This window comes from Eschscholzia californica, unplaced genomic scaffold (assembly GCF_041429995.1).
Source record: "Eschscholzia californica isolate CP2 unplaced genomic scaffold, dmEscCali1.0.p SCAF_2, whole genome shotgun sequence".
Classification (NCBI taxonomy): domain Eukaryota; kingdom Viridiplantae; phylum Streptophyta; class Magnoliopsida; order Ranunculales; family Papaveraceae; genus Eschscholzia; species Eschscholzia californica.
The window spans coordinates 12,699,299-12,716,054 of NW_028238309.1; the positions used below are offsets into that span (position 1 = coordinate 12,699,299).

A 16,756-nucleotide genomic window follows, 5' to 3' on the forward strand; every position below is an offset into this window, starting at 1 on the left:
GTTTTGTACTTTTAAGTACAAAAATGGAGTATCCCTAATATCCAATTAAAAAAGGGGGTATCCCTAATTAGACATTAGAGATGAGGGGGTATCGCTAAATCGATTTTTTTTTACGAAAATCATTTCTTCTAGAGTATCGGGGTTTCCCTCAAAATCTTTATTTTTCCCATAATTCATCCTTTCCCAAAAAAAATTTCTCGCAACCTATTTTCCATCGAGAAATGTTTTTTTTCGTTTTTTCGATAAGCAAAATTTGTTGAAATTTTTCTCGGCGAAAATCGATTTATTTCCCCAAAACAGTTTTTTTCCTTGGAGAAACATTCTCCCCAAAATATAATTTTTCTCCCAAAACTGTTTTTTCTCGCAGACCTTTTTTCTCCGGAAACTCTTTCTTTTCCTTTAACCAAAATTTCATGAAAAACGCATTCCTAAAGCATCGTTTTTGTATTCCGATAACCAAAATTTCCTAAAAATCTTTTGTCTCATGTAGACAATTCTTTTTCTAAAATCCTTTGTTTGAAATGAGAAATGGTTTCAAAAAAAGAAAATCGTGAAAAAAGTAGTTTGCAGGAAATTTCAATTTTCAAAAGAATAATATTGTTTCAAGAAAAAGAACTTTCTAACAAAATTTTACATTTTTTATTACCTTTGTTGAACTAAAAACATGAATGTATTTTTTTAAACAATGGTCTACTCCATAACAAAAAGATAACTAGAAGGCACTAATAGTTAGGGAGCGTCTATAGGCGCCTCCAGAAAATGCTTTACGCGCCTCCCCTCTATAGGTGCATCATTACGCACAACACGCCCCCCACCCCACGCGCCCATTCTTTTCTTCTTCAGCTTCTTTCTCTCTCTACTTTTTCTCTCCATTTCGATCTTCAAATCTGAAAACCAAAAAACAGAGATTGAACAAAAAAAAATGCATTGATCTATCAAAAAGATTAAACCAAGAAGAAGAAATATCCAAATCTCTATATCTAAAATTTAAACGAAAAAAAAAGAGAAATGGTGAGTTTTGATTGATTTTAAAAGTAACATGATTGGTATTGAATCAAAATGCTTTCTGAGTTCTTAATGGTGGGTTACGAATTGAATCAAGATTCAATGAGTTCTTAAGATTTGTAAGAGTTTCAGTTACTTTACGACTAAGTTTCTGTATCTTTTTCGCCATTAATGAAGATTGAAGAAGATTCTTTTCCAACTCCATTCACGTGTTGCTGCCATTGTTGAACCAGCAAAAACAGAGAAGGAAGGAAGCTTCAAAAACTTCAGCGGTTAATGGTTTTTTTAGTGAGGTAGTAATGATAGTGTTAATGGTGATGGTTAGATTTGTTGTATTGTTGTGTATTTTCTAGAGAGAGATGGTGACAGTTAATATCAAGTTCTCAAAAACCAGTTGGTGGTGTTTTAGGTTTAATCTTCACTATCGGACTGGACAATCCGAAGCAAAGCTTTGGTCCTGGGATTGGTCAGTCCGAGTGGGGGGCGCCTACAGCTGTCGGGTGTTTACTATGGTCAAACAGCTACTTGGAGGCCCCTATAGCCATTTTGGCTGGCGCCTTTAGAGGCACCCTAATAGTTACACTAGTGACCCGTACTAGTGCACTATTAGGGGTGTCAACGGGTCGGTTCCGGTTCAGGTATTTAACTATCCAGAACCGGAACCTATAAATCGTAACGGTTTCGGTTCTTGACGGTTCCGGTACCGGTACCTCAATCAAAGGATCCAGAACCGGAACCTTTAAAATTCTCGGGTACCCATCGGGTATCGGGTACCCATTGGGTATTCACAAAAGTATATCAAATATTTCTTAAAGTAGAAGAATTTGCATGAATCTAGTGAAAAGAAATATCATAAACGACATAGATCCTTAAATAAGCAAATATCTCGGGTACAATAATTGATGAGTATAAGAGATTAGAGATTAGGGGAATCAAGAAAGAAGAAATGAACCTTTATGTTATATTAACTCGCTCACTTTTGTGTTTTATAAATTAGTTTTCAACCAAGGAAAAGAGGATTTGAGAAATTTCATAACTTGGTGAGTTGGTAACTTGGTGAGAAAAACCCTGACGTACAAGAATACTATATAATCTAGGGTATTTTTTCGTATTATCTCGGGTACCCATTACCCGTCGGGTACCCGGCGGATATACCCGATAAGGACCCGCCTCCTAGTCGGGTCCTTTCGGGTATACCCATTTAAGACCCGATTTCCTTAATGGATCTAAAACCTATACCCAGTACCTACCCATTAAGACTCGGGGTCGGTTCGGTTCTCGGGTAAACGGGTACCCATTGCCACCCCTATGCACTATATACATTCTATCATTTTGCAAAGACTCGCCTATATTAATAATCCTAAACCCACCATAAATGGTTTCCAATTACAAATAGTTTTATGCCAATTTGTGAAGTTTATCAAGATGCCTATATTGTCGAAGAAAAATCAATACTCAAGTATGTCCTCCGCTTATGTTTTTATGCAAGAAATCTTCATCCGTACTCTATATAAGTATCTATATAAATTCGGAAAAGAACTTTTACAAAAATTAATGCATGTTAAATAAAAAAGTCAAGTCCATGTTATTTGAATTATTTGCAACAAATAAAATGTTAGTACTTTTAATTAGGTTTATAAAGGGGATTTAGAGAGATAGTGGTGCCAGAAGTGTAAAGCTTTGGAATTTTTAGATTGAGCCACGAAGAAATATTTAACATTCTTAAAAATTTTGGGAATACCAAAGAACTTTTTAAAGTAAAACAACATTATTGTCTCTCTAGCCCTTTCTTCAAATTATCCTCCCTTCCCAAAAGGCATTAATGGTTCAGGTAAATCTACAACATTTCTTTGAAGGATAAAAATTCCGCTTTTATTCTACTCAATCAAGTTACTTTTCAGAAAAGACACATGTTTACTTAGTTAACTAAGTCTAATGAGAGTTGACTACTATGTACTAGTATCTATTTTCGACAAAAGAGATATAGTACATGTTCGACAAAAGCCAATGAGGTAGGTCACAGACATGTCAGCTCGAGAGACTAAGAGAGAGGTCTCAACTTGTCATTCCGAATGATCTCGTACTACACCCATCCGACACTTGTCTTCATCTGTCTTAGAAATTTTCGTTTTTTATCTTTCGATTTGTAATTTGATGAAATGTGTTGATATTTGTTATAAAGTCTAATCTTGATCCAAAGAGAGACAAAGTTGAGAGAAAGATCGATCTATCTTGAGATCTTTTAGGTTTCTTGAGGTCCTTGAAAGATGGGTAATCTTGATCGAACACTTCGCACGCAAGATTGATCTTTGAAGAGAACGATAATTTTCTGTGTAATCTTTATTGAGTGATCTTTAAATGAGGTAGATCTCAGAAATAGATTTAAGAACAAGAAAACGACTTTGAAAAATGAGAAAATTGAGAGAAAACGAATAAAGAGAGGGTGCTCGAGCAAGTTTTGAAGGACCGCCCTGAACGCGAAGTAACCTCGAAAACAAATTTATATTAAATACAGAGTAGAAAAAAAGTTATCTCTTCAAATAAAAGTTTAATTGTCTTAAAAAAATCAAATAAAAGTTTAAAGGAAACAAACTTCAAATAGTACATAGATAGCATTGTTATTTGAATAATGTTTAATCCAATATTGACTAAAAGCAAGCTAAAAAAATAGCACTCCACTACATTATAACCTTTTTTTTTTTTTTGTTGAAAGTAGATTCATATATTAAACGATAAAGTTATTACAGTACTTCTTAACCAACATAAAAGGTACATTCTTCCATAACTTAGAAGCTTTAGCCTTTCTTGCCCATTTAGCCAATTTGTCTGCACTAGAATTGCCGTCTCTTCTGGTATGCTTGAAAATTACTTCTTCAAATTCGTGAGTAGTATCTTGAATTTTCTTTATGTGCATCAGAGATTGCCAGTTTGTTGATTGATTCAAGTTGCGAAGGTGGTTAATGATATTGATGTTGTCGCATTCTATTATGATTTTTTTGAGATTGCTATTTTTTGCCCATTCTATACCTTGAAGTATTGCCATTGCCTCTCCTTCCTCGCTGTTTCTAGCTCTGGTGGATTTAACTTTAGCTGCTATGAATTTGGATTCTGCGTTATGAGCGATAAGACTGATACCAACATTGGCTGTGAGGTCAATAAAAGATGCATCAACATTAATTTTTATGAAATTTTGTGCCGGCGGCTGCCAAGTAGTGTTATGTTTGTGATGGTGATTTCCTTGTTTTTTCGTGTGTTTGGGGTAATTTTCTATCATTCTGATAACTGTTTTAACGTCATTGATCTCGTGTTGGAAGCAGTGATCACATCTAACTTTCCATAGGATCCAAAGAATGATCGCAAAGTGAATGTTCTCTATAGTGTAACAAGATTTTTCATTGGCCTCCCACGAGAAAATCCATTCGGCTACCGACTGGATGTTCTCGGAGATGATATTGTATTTAAACCAAATATTCTTGGCTAAAGCACAGTGAAGTAACGCATGTTCAATCGATTCTGTATTATTACAGTTCGGGCAAGAGATATTATTGTCAATGTATTTCCCAATTCTTGCTCTGACAGGCAAAGCTTTAGTGCAAATTTTCCACAGGAAGAGCTTTATTCGCGGGATAGCTTGAATAGACCAGATAAAGTTCCAGTTGTATTCTGAAGTTTCCATGTTCATCTGGTTAGAGCTGAGATAATGATACATAGAATTCACTGTGAATTTACCTGATTTTGTAAGTTTCCATCTACGTTGATCTTTCCCTTCGCCGTTAACTGGGATCGCATAAATGAGGTTTTGAGTATTAGTGTCAAAATTCGCTCTGATAATATCAGTGTTCCAGGTGTTATTAGTTATAAGTTGCGAAACTTTCGTAAGTTGTGATTGATTGTGGTTAGTGATGGTGCTGTTGATCCCAGGGATCCAATTATCCGTCCATATATTGATATCATCACCTGATTTCACTTCCCATTCAGTTAAGTTTTCAATGTGGTTATAATTTTTCCGGATGTTTTTCCAGATCCACGAATGTTGGGCTTTTGCGGGGTCCGGGGTACTGGAAAGGGGAAAATATTTGGCTTTAAGCAGTTTGACCCACATTGCATCTGGTTCTGTGTTAATGCGCCACGCCATCTTGGTGAGGAAAGCTGTATTGTCCAAATCCGGCATGTGAAGCCCTAGTACTCCTTGGTTTTTAGGTTTGCAAATGTCTGACCATGCTCTGGTACAAATGCCCTTTGACTTACCCCACCAGAAGTTCCGCTGAGCGGCCTTGATGCTTTTGCAAATTCCTTTAGGGATAGCAAAGCACTGCATCTGGTATCGGGGTACGGCCGCCGCTATGGCCGATATGACCACCGTTCGACCAGCTTGGGATAATAAGGAGTTGTTCCATTTACCTAGCTTCTCCTTGATTTGGTCTAGGATGTCTTTAAAGACTTTGGTTTTCTGAGCGCCAATGAATAGCTGGGCCCCAAGATATTTTTCTGAGGTAGAAGCGTACCTGACTTTGAGAGCCCTCATGATCATTCGTTTGAACTTGGGGTGCGAATTCTTGGAGTAGAAAATGTTAGACTTCGCATAATTAATCATCTGGCCAGATTGCTTGCAAAAGTCCTGAAGAATCTCCTTTAGGTTATGCACATTCTCCATTGTGTTCTTACCAAAGATAATACAATCATCTGCAAAAAGAAGGTGTGAAATCTCAAATTCCGCATGGTTAGTAGGAAATCCCATGAATCTGTCTTGATTATAGGTATTAGTAAGAATACGACTTAAACCCTCCATCGCTAAAGTAAATAGGAAAGGGGACAGCGGATCTCCTTGCCTAATACCTCTCGTCGGATGGAAAATATTACCCGGCCGACCATTAATCAGAACTGACATCGAGGAGGTGGAGATGCAAGTATAAATCATTTTTATCCAGTGGTCCGAATACCCCAGTCTCTTCATTATGTTAGTGAGGAAATTCCATTCAATCCTATCGAAAGCTTTAGACATGTCCAATTTTAGCCCAAAGTAGCCTGTGGAGCCTTTCGTATTCTTGAAGGAGTGGATAATTTCTTGACCCATGATTATGTTGTCTGTGATTTGTCTGCCCGGGATGTAAGCAGCTTGAAAGGGCGAGATGACCTGTTGTAAAGTATGTTTGAGTCTGTCCGCTAAAATTTTGGTTATGATCTTGTAGGTTGTATTTAGGAGACTAATGGGACGGAAGTCTGCTGGGGATTGGGGGACTGACGTCTTAGGGATGAGACAGATGTGTGTGTGATTTATATCAGGAGGAAGTTCAGCAGTGATGAAGAAGTTTTGCACCAGATTAAGAATATCTGCATTGACTGTCTCCCAGTTAGATTGAAAAAAGAATGGGGGGTATCCATCTGGGCCCGGGGCTGCTTCTGTCTTGAGATTATGGATAGCCAATTCAATTTCCTCTCGACCTGGAATAGAAAGCAAAACATTATTCTGATGCTGGGTAATAGTAGGATTAAAAAGGTTAAGAGTTTCCTGATTTTTATTCGGGTTGACGGAAGTGTTGATGGAGAGGAGATGAGCCGTGAAAATATCTTGAATAGTATTGGCGTCCTCTTGCCAGTCCCCATTCCTATCTTTAATCGCTGTAATTCTGTTGGAGCGATTTCGTTGTATAGCTTGAGCATGAAAGTACTTCGTGTTTTTGTCTCCTAGTGTGATGAAGTTATTTCTCGACTTCTCCTTCCATAGGCTCTCTTGCTGCCTATAGAGTTCTTCTAGTGCAAGGGAAAGACTTTGTTCCTCTTCTTTCGTGTTGCATTTCTTTATCCTATCTATGATATTGTTTATATTGTTCTCAATGTTGCCGAAGACCCTTTTGTTCCAGTTAGTCAGTTGTTTACTTAGCTTCTGGAGGTCCTGTTGAATGTGGTTTGAGTTCTGTTGTTTTTTGATGTTATGCCAATTGTCTTCAATGAATTTAAAGCAGTCCGGGTGCTTCATCCACGTACGGATAAACTTGAAAGGTTTGGGGGTGATTTGGCAAGGCTCTTTGTTGTCCAGAAATATAGGCGAGTGGTCCGATCCAACCGCTTCTAGATGATTGACCCCAAAAGAGTGAAATTGCTGAAGCCAGTTAAGATTCGCCAACGCCCTATCCAGCCGCTCCTGAATCAAGTGCTCCCCTAGCTGTTTATTACTCCAAGTAAAGGGATTACCTTGATAACCCAAGTCAGTGAGACCTAATTCATTAATTACTTCCATGATCCTAGGCGCCATAGAGTTGGAGGATTGGTTACCCCCGCTTTTCTCCTTAGCGTCGAGGATACAATTCAGATCTCCGATGAGAACCCAGGGGTTGTCTCTGTGGAGGTTAATTTGATGCAAAATTTTCCATGGTTTGTATTTGTTCTTGTGATATGGGGTGCCGTAAAAGCCTGTAATGGTGATGGGGGCCGGCCCACCAACACTATTTAAATCAGCCTGGATCAAGTTGCTGTCCGAATAGCTAATATTAATGTTAAGGTGGTGCTTCCAGTAAAGTGCCAGGCCCCCTGCTTTATTGATGGGTTCGACAAAGTGACTCGAATATGTTTTTCCTAAAGGTATCATTTTCTTCATGTTGTGAGAATTGTTCTTCGTTTCCGAGAGGAAGATAATATCCGGTTGTTTTTTCAAGATGATATTGACTATGTGCTTTTTGGTGATAAAGGAACCGGCGCCCCTCACATTCCAACTGAGTATCGATGGGCTGTCCATACTACGACCCAACAACTAACACTCACAAGCCTGGCAAGGGAAATAAATATGAAGGCACCACTCAAACCAGGCCCTATCGGGAAGGGACAGGCCAGGAACTAAAAACCCAGAAGGCACCCTCACAGGCACCCTCACAGGCTAAAGCTGCAGGCACCTCCGGGAACAAACTTTAACTAACTCAAAACAAAAAGGAAATGAACGAGAAGTATGGCTGACACCAATTGTTATTTACAAGTCTAAAGATTTTCTCTCAACAACAAAAGAGTTTAAGTTCAACAAAAAAAAAAACAACAAAAGAGTTCAATGATTTTTTCCATAAAAAAAAAGAAGATCAATAATTTCTTTTTATAATTTTGCTGTAAAAATACCCTTATTATATAGGATAAGGGAGTTTACACACCCTAAATTTTTTACTTTTGTTTCTTATTTTCTTTCTTTTTTTCGAAACTGCTTTCACCGTAACAACATTTTTCGTTTTTATTTTTCTTCCGAACTTATTTTCTTCAAATAAGATTTTTATGTAGTTCTCGCTTTGGTCATGACTTTTCTTGTTGTTAGGTCCTGATCGAAATAAAATTGTTATTTTTGTTATATCAGTAGTAACCATGGACCATGCATTATTTGTGTACATTATTAGCATTAAAAGTCGTTAACACTTTTAGAAGAAGAGAATATCTTGAATTTAATGTATTAAATTAATGGGTTATTTCTCAAATGACTCCCAACTTTGTGAACAGCTTCCTGCCTAGCCTCCTACTTTAGGTAAATACCCATGTGATCTCCTTTTTTCAGTTACTGTTGACTGTCCGTTACTCTCTCTCCTCTATCTCATCTCTTCTCTCTGCCACCTCATCTTCTCGCCACCTCATCATCTTCTCCAACAAAGGTCGCCGGCCGGTGACCTTCAAATAAAAATAAATAAATAAATAAATAATTATTTTCTCTCTCTTCTCTCTTTCTAAATTTTTTTTCTCTCTCCTTTCTTTCTCTCTCTTGATCTCGCTCTTCAAGAAACCAGATCACGACCTTCTTGAAGGTCTGTTTCAGACCTTCTTAAGGTCCAGATCTGGTTCTTGAAGAGCCAGATCTAGAGAGAGAAAGAAATGAGAGAGAAATTTTTTTTTAGAGAGAACATATAATACAGTTTAGACTCCCATAATCTTTAAATCTATATTCGCAAGTAGACCCAAATCCTTAATGAATTAAAATTCCATCACAACTTGTTATCGACTCTATCACACCTCCAATTGGTTTGAGATCCCTCGACTAATGTCGGTGTAGGCAATAACCTTCAACTATACTCTAAAACCACAAATCATTAAATAGGTTGTCACCATTTTCATATCTAATATGTCAGATCAAGGTTTTGTCAAAAATGACTATAGTCGATCTTTAAGATAGTCTGACACAATGGTCATGAAGTTTGAAATGATGTACTCTCCCAAAAATCTCCCTCCATACAATATTTCGCCTTTAGAAGTATATTCCAAGTAGGTCGTAAATACAAAAATCAATTGGAAGTTGAAAGAAAGATAACAAAAGTATAATGAAAAACCAATTAGAAGTTGTAGTCAATGCATAAAAGAAAATAACGGTATGCCTGACACCAGTCCCGGTTGAATTCCGACTGGCTGACGTGTCGGGTTTTCTCTCTCTAGATTCAGGCCACCCACGTAAGTCCGTCGGGATTCGGCCGAGACTGACGTTGGGCATAGCATCATGGCTGATACATAAAACATTTCACCCTTTTTCTTAGCCTTCCATCCCTTATGAATCTAGTCGAAGCACTCCGTTATAAATAATATGAAATGAGGGGTCGAAATGCAATTCATTATTAAATCATGAAAAAGACCGTCCAAAACTAACTCTCAACGTAGCACAAAAAATATTTTTTTGAAATAGGCCACAAAAATATTTGTCTTTGGGTCCACTGACCCGCAACCAGAACCTTCTAATATTTGTTGGTTTTGTTGGCATTTTAAAGAAAGCAAATAAGGGAAGGATCTGTTAGTTTGTCTTATTATGGAAAAGACAAACAAGAGACGTAGTAAAGGGAGATCTGAGAGAAAAAAGTTGTATTTTAGTTGTGGTTGAGTAGAGAAAACACTATAGTAGAAGTGATTTGGTTTCCAATGATTTTTTTTATTTTATTTTGCTCCAAAAAAACACTATAGTAGAAGTGATTTGGACTCCATTATGTAATTTCTGTTGTAAATTGTCGGTCTACTTTCTCCTTTGTGTCTTGATATTTGCATGCAACTTAATGGAATTAAGAGAAGGAGGAGAGATATAGGTAATGAGCTATACTAAAACAAAAGAGATAAACTTGAACCAAACTTTATTAGATGAATTCTTTCCAAACCTTTTCCATCTCTTACCAACTCATACAAACAATACACCAAGTACGTCTATTTATAGGGTGGGAGAAGTAATAGGAAGTTGACACATACCCCATGTGTTGTCACTTGCATGGTGTGTTGTCACCACCAAGACGACACTTTGCATATGGAGTTGTAGAATGGTGACACATAACCTCATGTGTTGTCACTTGCATGATGTGTTGTCATAACCAAGATGACACTTTGCATATGGAGCTCCCGTGTAGTGACACCACATATAGGTGGTTATATGAAAATGGTGGGCATCCATAGTATTTGTTTGGTAAGAGAAAGGTAATCTTAAAAGCACCCAAGACATATGCTTATATCAATACTTTTATGGGCATCCACATCCCTTATAACACTCCCCCTATGACCATCACTCGAAATAATTGTCTCATTAAAACCTTGTCAGAAAAATCCAGTGGGACAAAATTTGATGAAGGAAAAAGAGTACAAAGGATAGATCGAGTAACGACGGATACGCAAAATACTGCCTCGTTAAAACCTTGCCAGAAAAACCCATTGGAACAAAAACCGGACGAAAGAAAAAGAGTACAGAGCGTAGATAGCGATACATGAACCTGCACATGATAATAGACTCCCCCTGATGAATATCATATCTTGGACCGATGTAGTCTTACATCATCAGGCTATTCAAGCGTCGCATTCCGATGCCATCTACCAGTTTTCTGAACGTCGTAGTAGACAGAGACTTGGTGAACAAGTCAGCATAATTCTCACACGATTGTATCTTCTGGATATCAATCTCATTATTCTTCTGGAGATGATGTGAGTAAAACAACTTAGGGGATATGTGCTTAGTCCTATTGTCTTTGATGTATCCTAATCTGATCTGAGCGATGCAAGCCGAATTATCTTCGTGAATGACTGTGGGAGATTTTGTGAATGAATCAGGACCACTTGAGCTTCTAATGTGTGCAATAATGGATCTAAGCCATACACATTCTCTTGTTGCTTCATGGAGAGCAATAATTTCTGCATTGTTAGATGAGGTAGCGGGCATACTTTGTTTACTAGATCGCCATGAGAAAGTTGTACCTCCACTTGTGAATACATAACCTGTCTGAGAAATCCCTTTGTGCGGATCAGAAGGCATCTGTGTATCCTTTTACTTGAGAATCACCGGATAAGTTCTTTGAATAAAACAATCCCATGTCAGTTGTTCCTCTCAGTTGTTCCTCTCAGATGTGTTCCTCTCAGGTTATGTGTCACCTTTGTGCGGATCAGAAATATAACCGGCATCTGTGTATCCTTTTACTTGAGAACACGCTTCTGGCATGATATACTCGAGGTGATATATAAATATTCTTTATCATTCTCAGATCCAGTCTCGACGTGATACCCATTCAAACGAATGTCTTTGAAACTCAATAGATTCTTCAGGGATCTAGTCGAGTACAACGCATCCTCAATAATTATTTTCGTACCACGGGGCAATATTATAGTAGCTCTTCCGGAGCCTTCTATAAGCCTTGAAGAGCCAGCGATAGTAATCGCATTTGCCTCACATAATTTTAAGGTCGAGAAATATTTTGTATTTCGAAGTATCGAATTTGTGGTCCCACTGTCTGTTAGACAGCTATCTTCATCACCTTTAGATATGTTTCTTCTGGAATCCATACCTTTCATAATATAATATAAGATTCAAACCACAACTATTTATATTTATAACATAAACAAAACTATTACAGGTACATATAATATACTATCTAATATCTAATAGACAAAAGTTATTTTACATTATAATATAGCAGTATAATAGTTATAAAAGTTAGTACACTAAATATAAAACATATCATCAGTTTGATTTTCTCCTTCAGGGAGATAATCTCCAACACACAATGGTGGATCAAGTTCCATATGGTTCATCTCTGGTGCAGCTTTAGATTTCAGAGATGCTTGGTATAGGTCCACCAAATGTCTCGCCGTACGACAGGTACGGGACCAATGACCTTCCATACCACAACGGTAACAAGCTTCTTCACGAGATTTGGGAGGGGTATTATTTTTACCCTTTACTTTATCAGGCTTTCTCGCTGCATAAATCTTTAAATTTTCTCCCTTTTCCCACTTCCGGTGGTAAGGGGTTTGTCTGTTTCTCTCCCATTTGTTCGTGCGGGATCTATGTTGGTGGTTTCTTCCGGAACCACGTTTCCCTTTGTAATTTTGTTTCCTACCATGATCATTTGACAATATCGCATGTGCTTCAGGCACAGGTACGGACCCAGTGGGTCGAGATTCATGGTTATGCAATAACAACTGGTTATTCTGTTCATTGACCAAAAGACAAGTCAGTAACTGGGAGAATTTAGAGAAACGTCGCTCTCGGTATTGTGACTGCAGGACAATATCCGAGGCATGGAACGTACTCAATGTTTTATCTATCATTTGTTCATCAGTGATAATATCACCTCCCACTTTTAGTCTTGAAACAATTTTACAAAGGCTGGAATTATAAGCAGAAATGGAAGAAAAATCTTGTAGTCAAAGATTTATAAAATCATTTCGAGCTTTTGGAAGGATGACCATCTTCAGGTGATCATATCTATCTTTTAAGATATTCCATAAAGCCAAGGGATCTTCCACATACAAATACTCTAACTTAAGGTCATCATGTATGTGACGTCTCAAAAAGCTTAAAGCATGAGCCCGTAACATTTCATCTGCATTATTCCCTTCAACAATAGTGTTCAGGAGATTTTTGTATTTTAAAGTCAGTCGAGCTTCGACTGCCCATTCCATGTAATTCTTACCTGTTATATCTAGTGCTGCAAATTCAAGTCTAGCAAGGTTAGACATTATGAAAATATGAATGAAAATATTATACCTTTCACCAGACGGAGTAGCGGCTTAGTTTGTTCGATATTCCACCGATATTGACTTCGGCAACTGAGTAGAGTAACGGCTTCTTTCAACTGGCTAGAGACTCGTGCTGATAACGTGTTATATATTGTCGGTCTATTTTCTCCTTTGTGTCTTGATATTTGCATGCAACTTAATGGAATTAAGAGAAGGGGGAGAGATATAGGTAATGAGATATACTAAAACAAAAGAGATAAACTTGAGCCAAACTTTATTAGAGGAATTCTTTCCAAACCTTTTCCATCTCTTACCAACTCATCTCTTACAAACTCATACAAACAATACACCAAGTACATCTATTTATAGGGTGGGAGAAGTAATAGGAAGTTGACACATACGCCATGTGTTGTCACTTGCATGGTGTGTTGTCACTACCAAGACGACACTTTGCATATGGAGTTGTAGAATGGTGACACATAACCTCATGTGTTGTCACTTGCATGATGTGTTGTCATAACCAAGATGACACTTTGCATATGGAGCTCCCATGTAGTGACAACACATATAGGTGGTTATATGAAAATGGTGGGCATCCATAGTATTTGTTTGGTAAGAGAAAGGTATTCTTAAAAGCACCCAAGACATATGCTTATATCAATAATTTTATGGGCATCCACATCCCTTATAACAATTTCTACATTTTTTTGTATTGTTAGTATTTTCAAAATTTTTTCTTTTAACAAAAAAATATTTTCAAGAAATAAATGTAGAAAATATATAGAGTCTACTCTAAACCCCTTATACTATATAATAAGCAGGGTTTTTATCTAAAATTTTAGGGACATCACATCAAGCCCTAAGTGCAAAGTAGGACAAAAAGATATAAAAATAAAGGAAATTTTGTGTTAGTTCACTACTTAGGGCAAGTCCAATGTGGGGTTCGGGCTCCCAAATTTGGGAGCCCCTGAATTTTGGAGTCTCGGGGCTTTTCTCAATTCCAACGTCGGACTCCCATATCAAAATAATATATGTGTGCGAAGTACGTGTGCGAAATTTTGATTTTATATTTCGACTATAAATTATTAGATTTCGACTATGAATTAAAATGTGATATTATCCGAGAGAGATAATTTCAAAAAGATAAACACAAAAAAATAAAAAAAAAATAGAGAAAAATACTTAAAAAAGAAGTATTTAAAAAACTAGATTAAAAAAATTAGTTTTACAAAAAAATTTTACAAAATTAGTTTTATAAAATAAAGTGGGGTGGATCCCCTAAACCAACGGCCATATTTTGAGAGTTGGGAGCCCCCAGTCCGGGCTCCCGGCCCTACCGGGAGCCAAGCCCTGGGCTCCCGGGTAGGATGCAAGGGGCTTCCAAATTTGAATTGGGAGCCCCAACCCCCATCACATTGGACATACCTTAAGAACAAAGCTAGACACACTTGGTTGGAAATGATCTGAAATGAGGGAGGTTTAATAAAATTGCTAGAAAAATTGTTCCTCTGTGGACCCCACCACCAAGAAAGTGGTGGATGCCAGTAGAGAGAAAAGACAAGGAAGCTGACGGGCGTCAATAGAGAGAGGAAAAAAGACGAAAGTTGATGGAAGTGGCGTCGGTATTGTGAGAACAAGAGAAGGAGGGTAATGGACGTTGGTAGAAGAGAGAAAAATGGAAGGGGAAGTTGGAACGTGGAACAGACAGGTACGTTGTACCCACATGGAACAAAAAAAAATGATTCCCCTTATATCTCTCTTTACGACACCTCTTGATGTTTATTTATTTTATACTAGGTATGGCCCGTGCCTCCAGCACGACGAAATCCATTAAACATGTAATCCAGATGAATTTGCGTGACGGTAGAATATATTTTGATGGTCTATTTTCATGAATTTTAGTTGGCAACTAAACTTTAATTAACTTTGAACGTACAGAAACTTCTTTTTAGAAAGTAAAAAGTATGGTCTTAACAAAATTTTCAAATTTGTCTGATTAAATTTGTCAAAATTGAAGAACTTAGGGAGCGATATGGCGAGAGGTAAATTAAAGTAAGAGAGATTAAAATGATGATTAAGTTCAAAGATAATAGTCGAATCATTACAAATTAGATAGATAAAGAAATGCATCTAGTTCGATTAAACAAAAAATAAAAGAAAATTTATCTGAAATACAAAAGTCTAAGGGAGAAAAGGTTATAAAATTATTCATGTAAATATAACATCACACAATAAACAAGAATTAACTTCAAAAAATTCTTGTTACCACTTTATAACTTATTTGTTATTGGAGGAGTAAAGGAGATTTTAAAAACCATTAGAATTTTGTGAGAACACTTATGGGGGTTTATGGAGGAGAAGTTGTTAGCTGGAGTTCCATTATATTGAATAGGTTAAGGAATGGCATTAGTTGGGAGAATTATGGAATGCCATTACATCTAAGCAATTATGGGGGTTAAATACAAAGTGATGTTTGAGTGTTAAATACAAAGTATCATCTTCCAATCTAGTTGGTAAGTTTTCTTTTTGTTTTTGTCCTAGTCACAACCAATGTGTTTTGTAATATAGATAGAATAGATATATAAACAATAGCCTTGGATTAATCCCTTTTACAAACCCAGACTTCATATTTATCTTGAATTGTTTTGGTATATCAAACTATTAAGTTGGGTTTGGATATGATTTAAAGAGACTGGGTCTAACATGGATTGATCTGATTATGGTAGTTCTTTTTATTGTCACCGTGAGATTTCTAAATTAAAATTGTCATGCAATTATTTAACATGGTCTTTCTAAATCTCATTTAATGTAAAAAGAAAATCTTATGAATGCAACAATACCATCCACGTGGTCATGATTGATTAAATAGATACAATCCGGTTATGATAATTGTTAAGACATATTGTTTGGCAATTGATATATCATATGTTCGTATATAGACATGATATTGATGATGTGTCAAACTACATGAACATAAGGACTAGTTCATGGATGGATATAAATCGTCATTTAAAGTTGAACTTGTGACATAATTATGTGCAATTATTTATGGATGGTAAGTTGACATGTCATATATTTGGCTGAAGACATGATACTAAGGTATGCCAAATTGCACGAGAAATCGTTCACGAATATGGAAACATTGTCATTTATTTTGGACATTGCATGTTTTTTGAGTAGCCATAGCATCTTAAAACATGTAGATGTGCGATAATAAAATTTATTTATTCGTCGCATCAAGTTAATGACACTTCCAATTGCGATGTAATTTTTATAAATAATTACTTTGCCCCACAGGGAGGTAATTATTCTGTAAAGTTATATTGGAATAGGATAGAAGAATAAAATATTAGATGTGAATTTTCTATGCCCACATGTATGAAAATTTCATGGATTTAATATTTTATTTTTACTAGTCTTATTAATACAATATAGTAAATTCTTATGTGGTTGTAGCCTCTACCCACAGGAAGGTTAGAATTTACTACTAAATTGACGTTGCTTGATTTAGAATAAAGGTATATGTTTCATCGCTTTGAGTAAGCTCGTGATTTCTCTGATTAAAACAAAAATTACTCTTTACATCAAGGTGTATAAATTTGAATTCGACGTTTCATGCGGATATACCGCATGCCCCTATGAAATAAAGTACGCCTCAAGAAATGTTGGACTATGAGCGGTGGTAGTGATTTAATCGCCTAAGTTTGATGCTCATTTGATCCCGCGTGAACAAGAGTATTCGGGGTTCCATACCTGATTGTCCTCACGAAAAAGTATTTCTTAAGTAGTTGAGGAACAATTTGTTCGCTCAAATAAA

General features: G+C 36.7%; 1 protein-coding gene across 1 annotated transcript; it reads right to left on the bottom strand.

Moving 5' to 3' along the window:
- Window positions 1-3,730: 3,730 nt before the first annotated feature.
- LOC147556303 (uncharacterized) lies at window positions 3,731-7,243 on the bottom strand. The gene has a single exon (XM_086658608.1). The coding sequence runs from the start codon at window positions 7,241-7,243 to the stop codon at window positions 3,731-3,733; it is 3,513 nt and encodes a 1,170-aa protein (XP_086514734.1).
- Between the last annotated feature and the right edge of the window lie 9,513 nt (window positions 7,244-16,756).

What these genes read in the sequence shown, in the direction of transcription:
- LOC147556303 (XM_086658608.1), bottom strand. Translation starts at nt 7,243, where the DNA reads ATGGAAGTAATTAATGAATTAGGTCTCACTGACTTGGGTTATCAAGGT.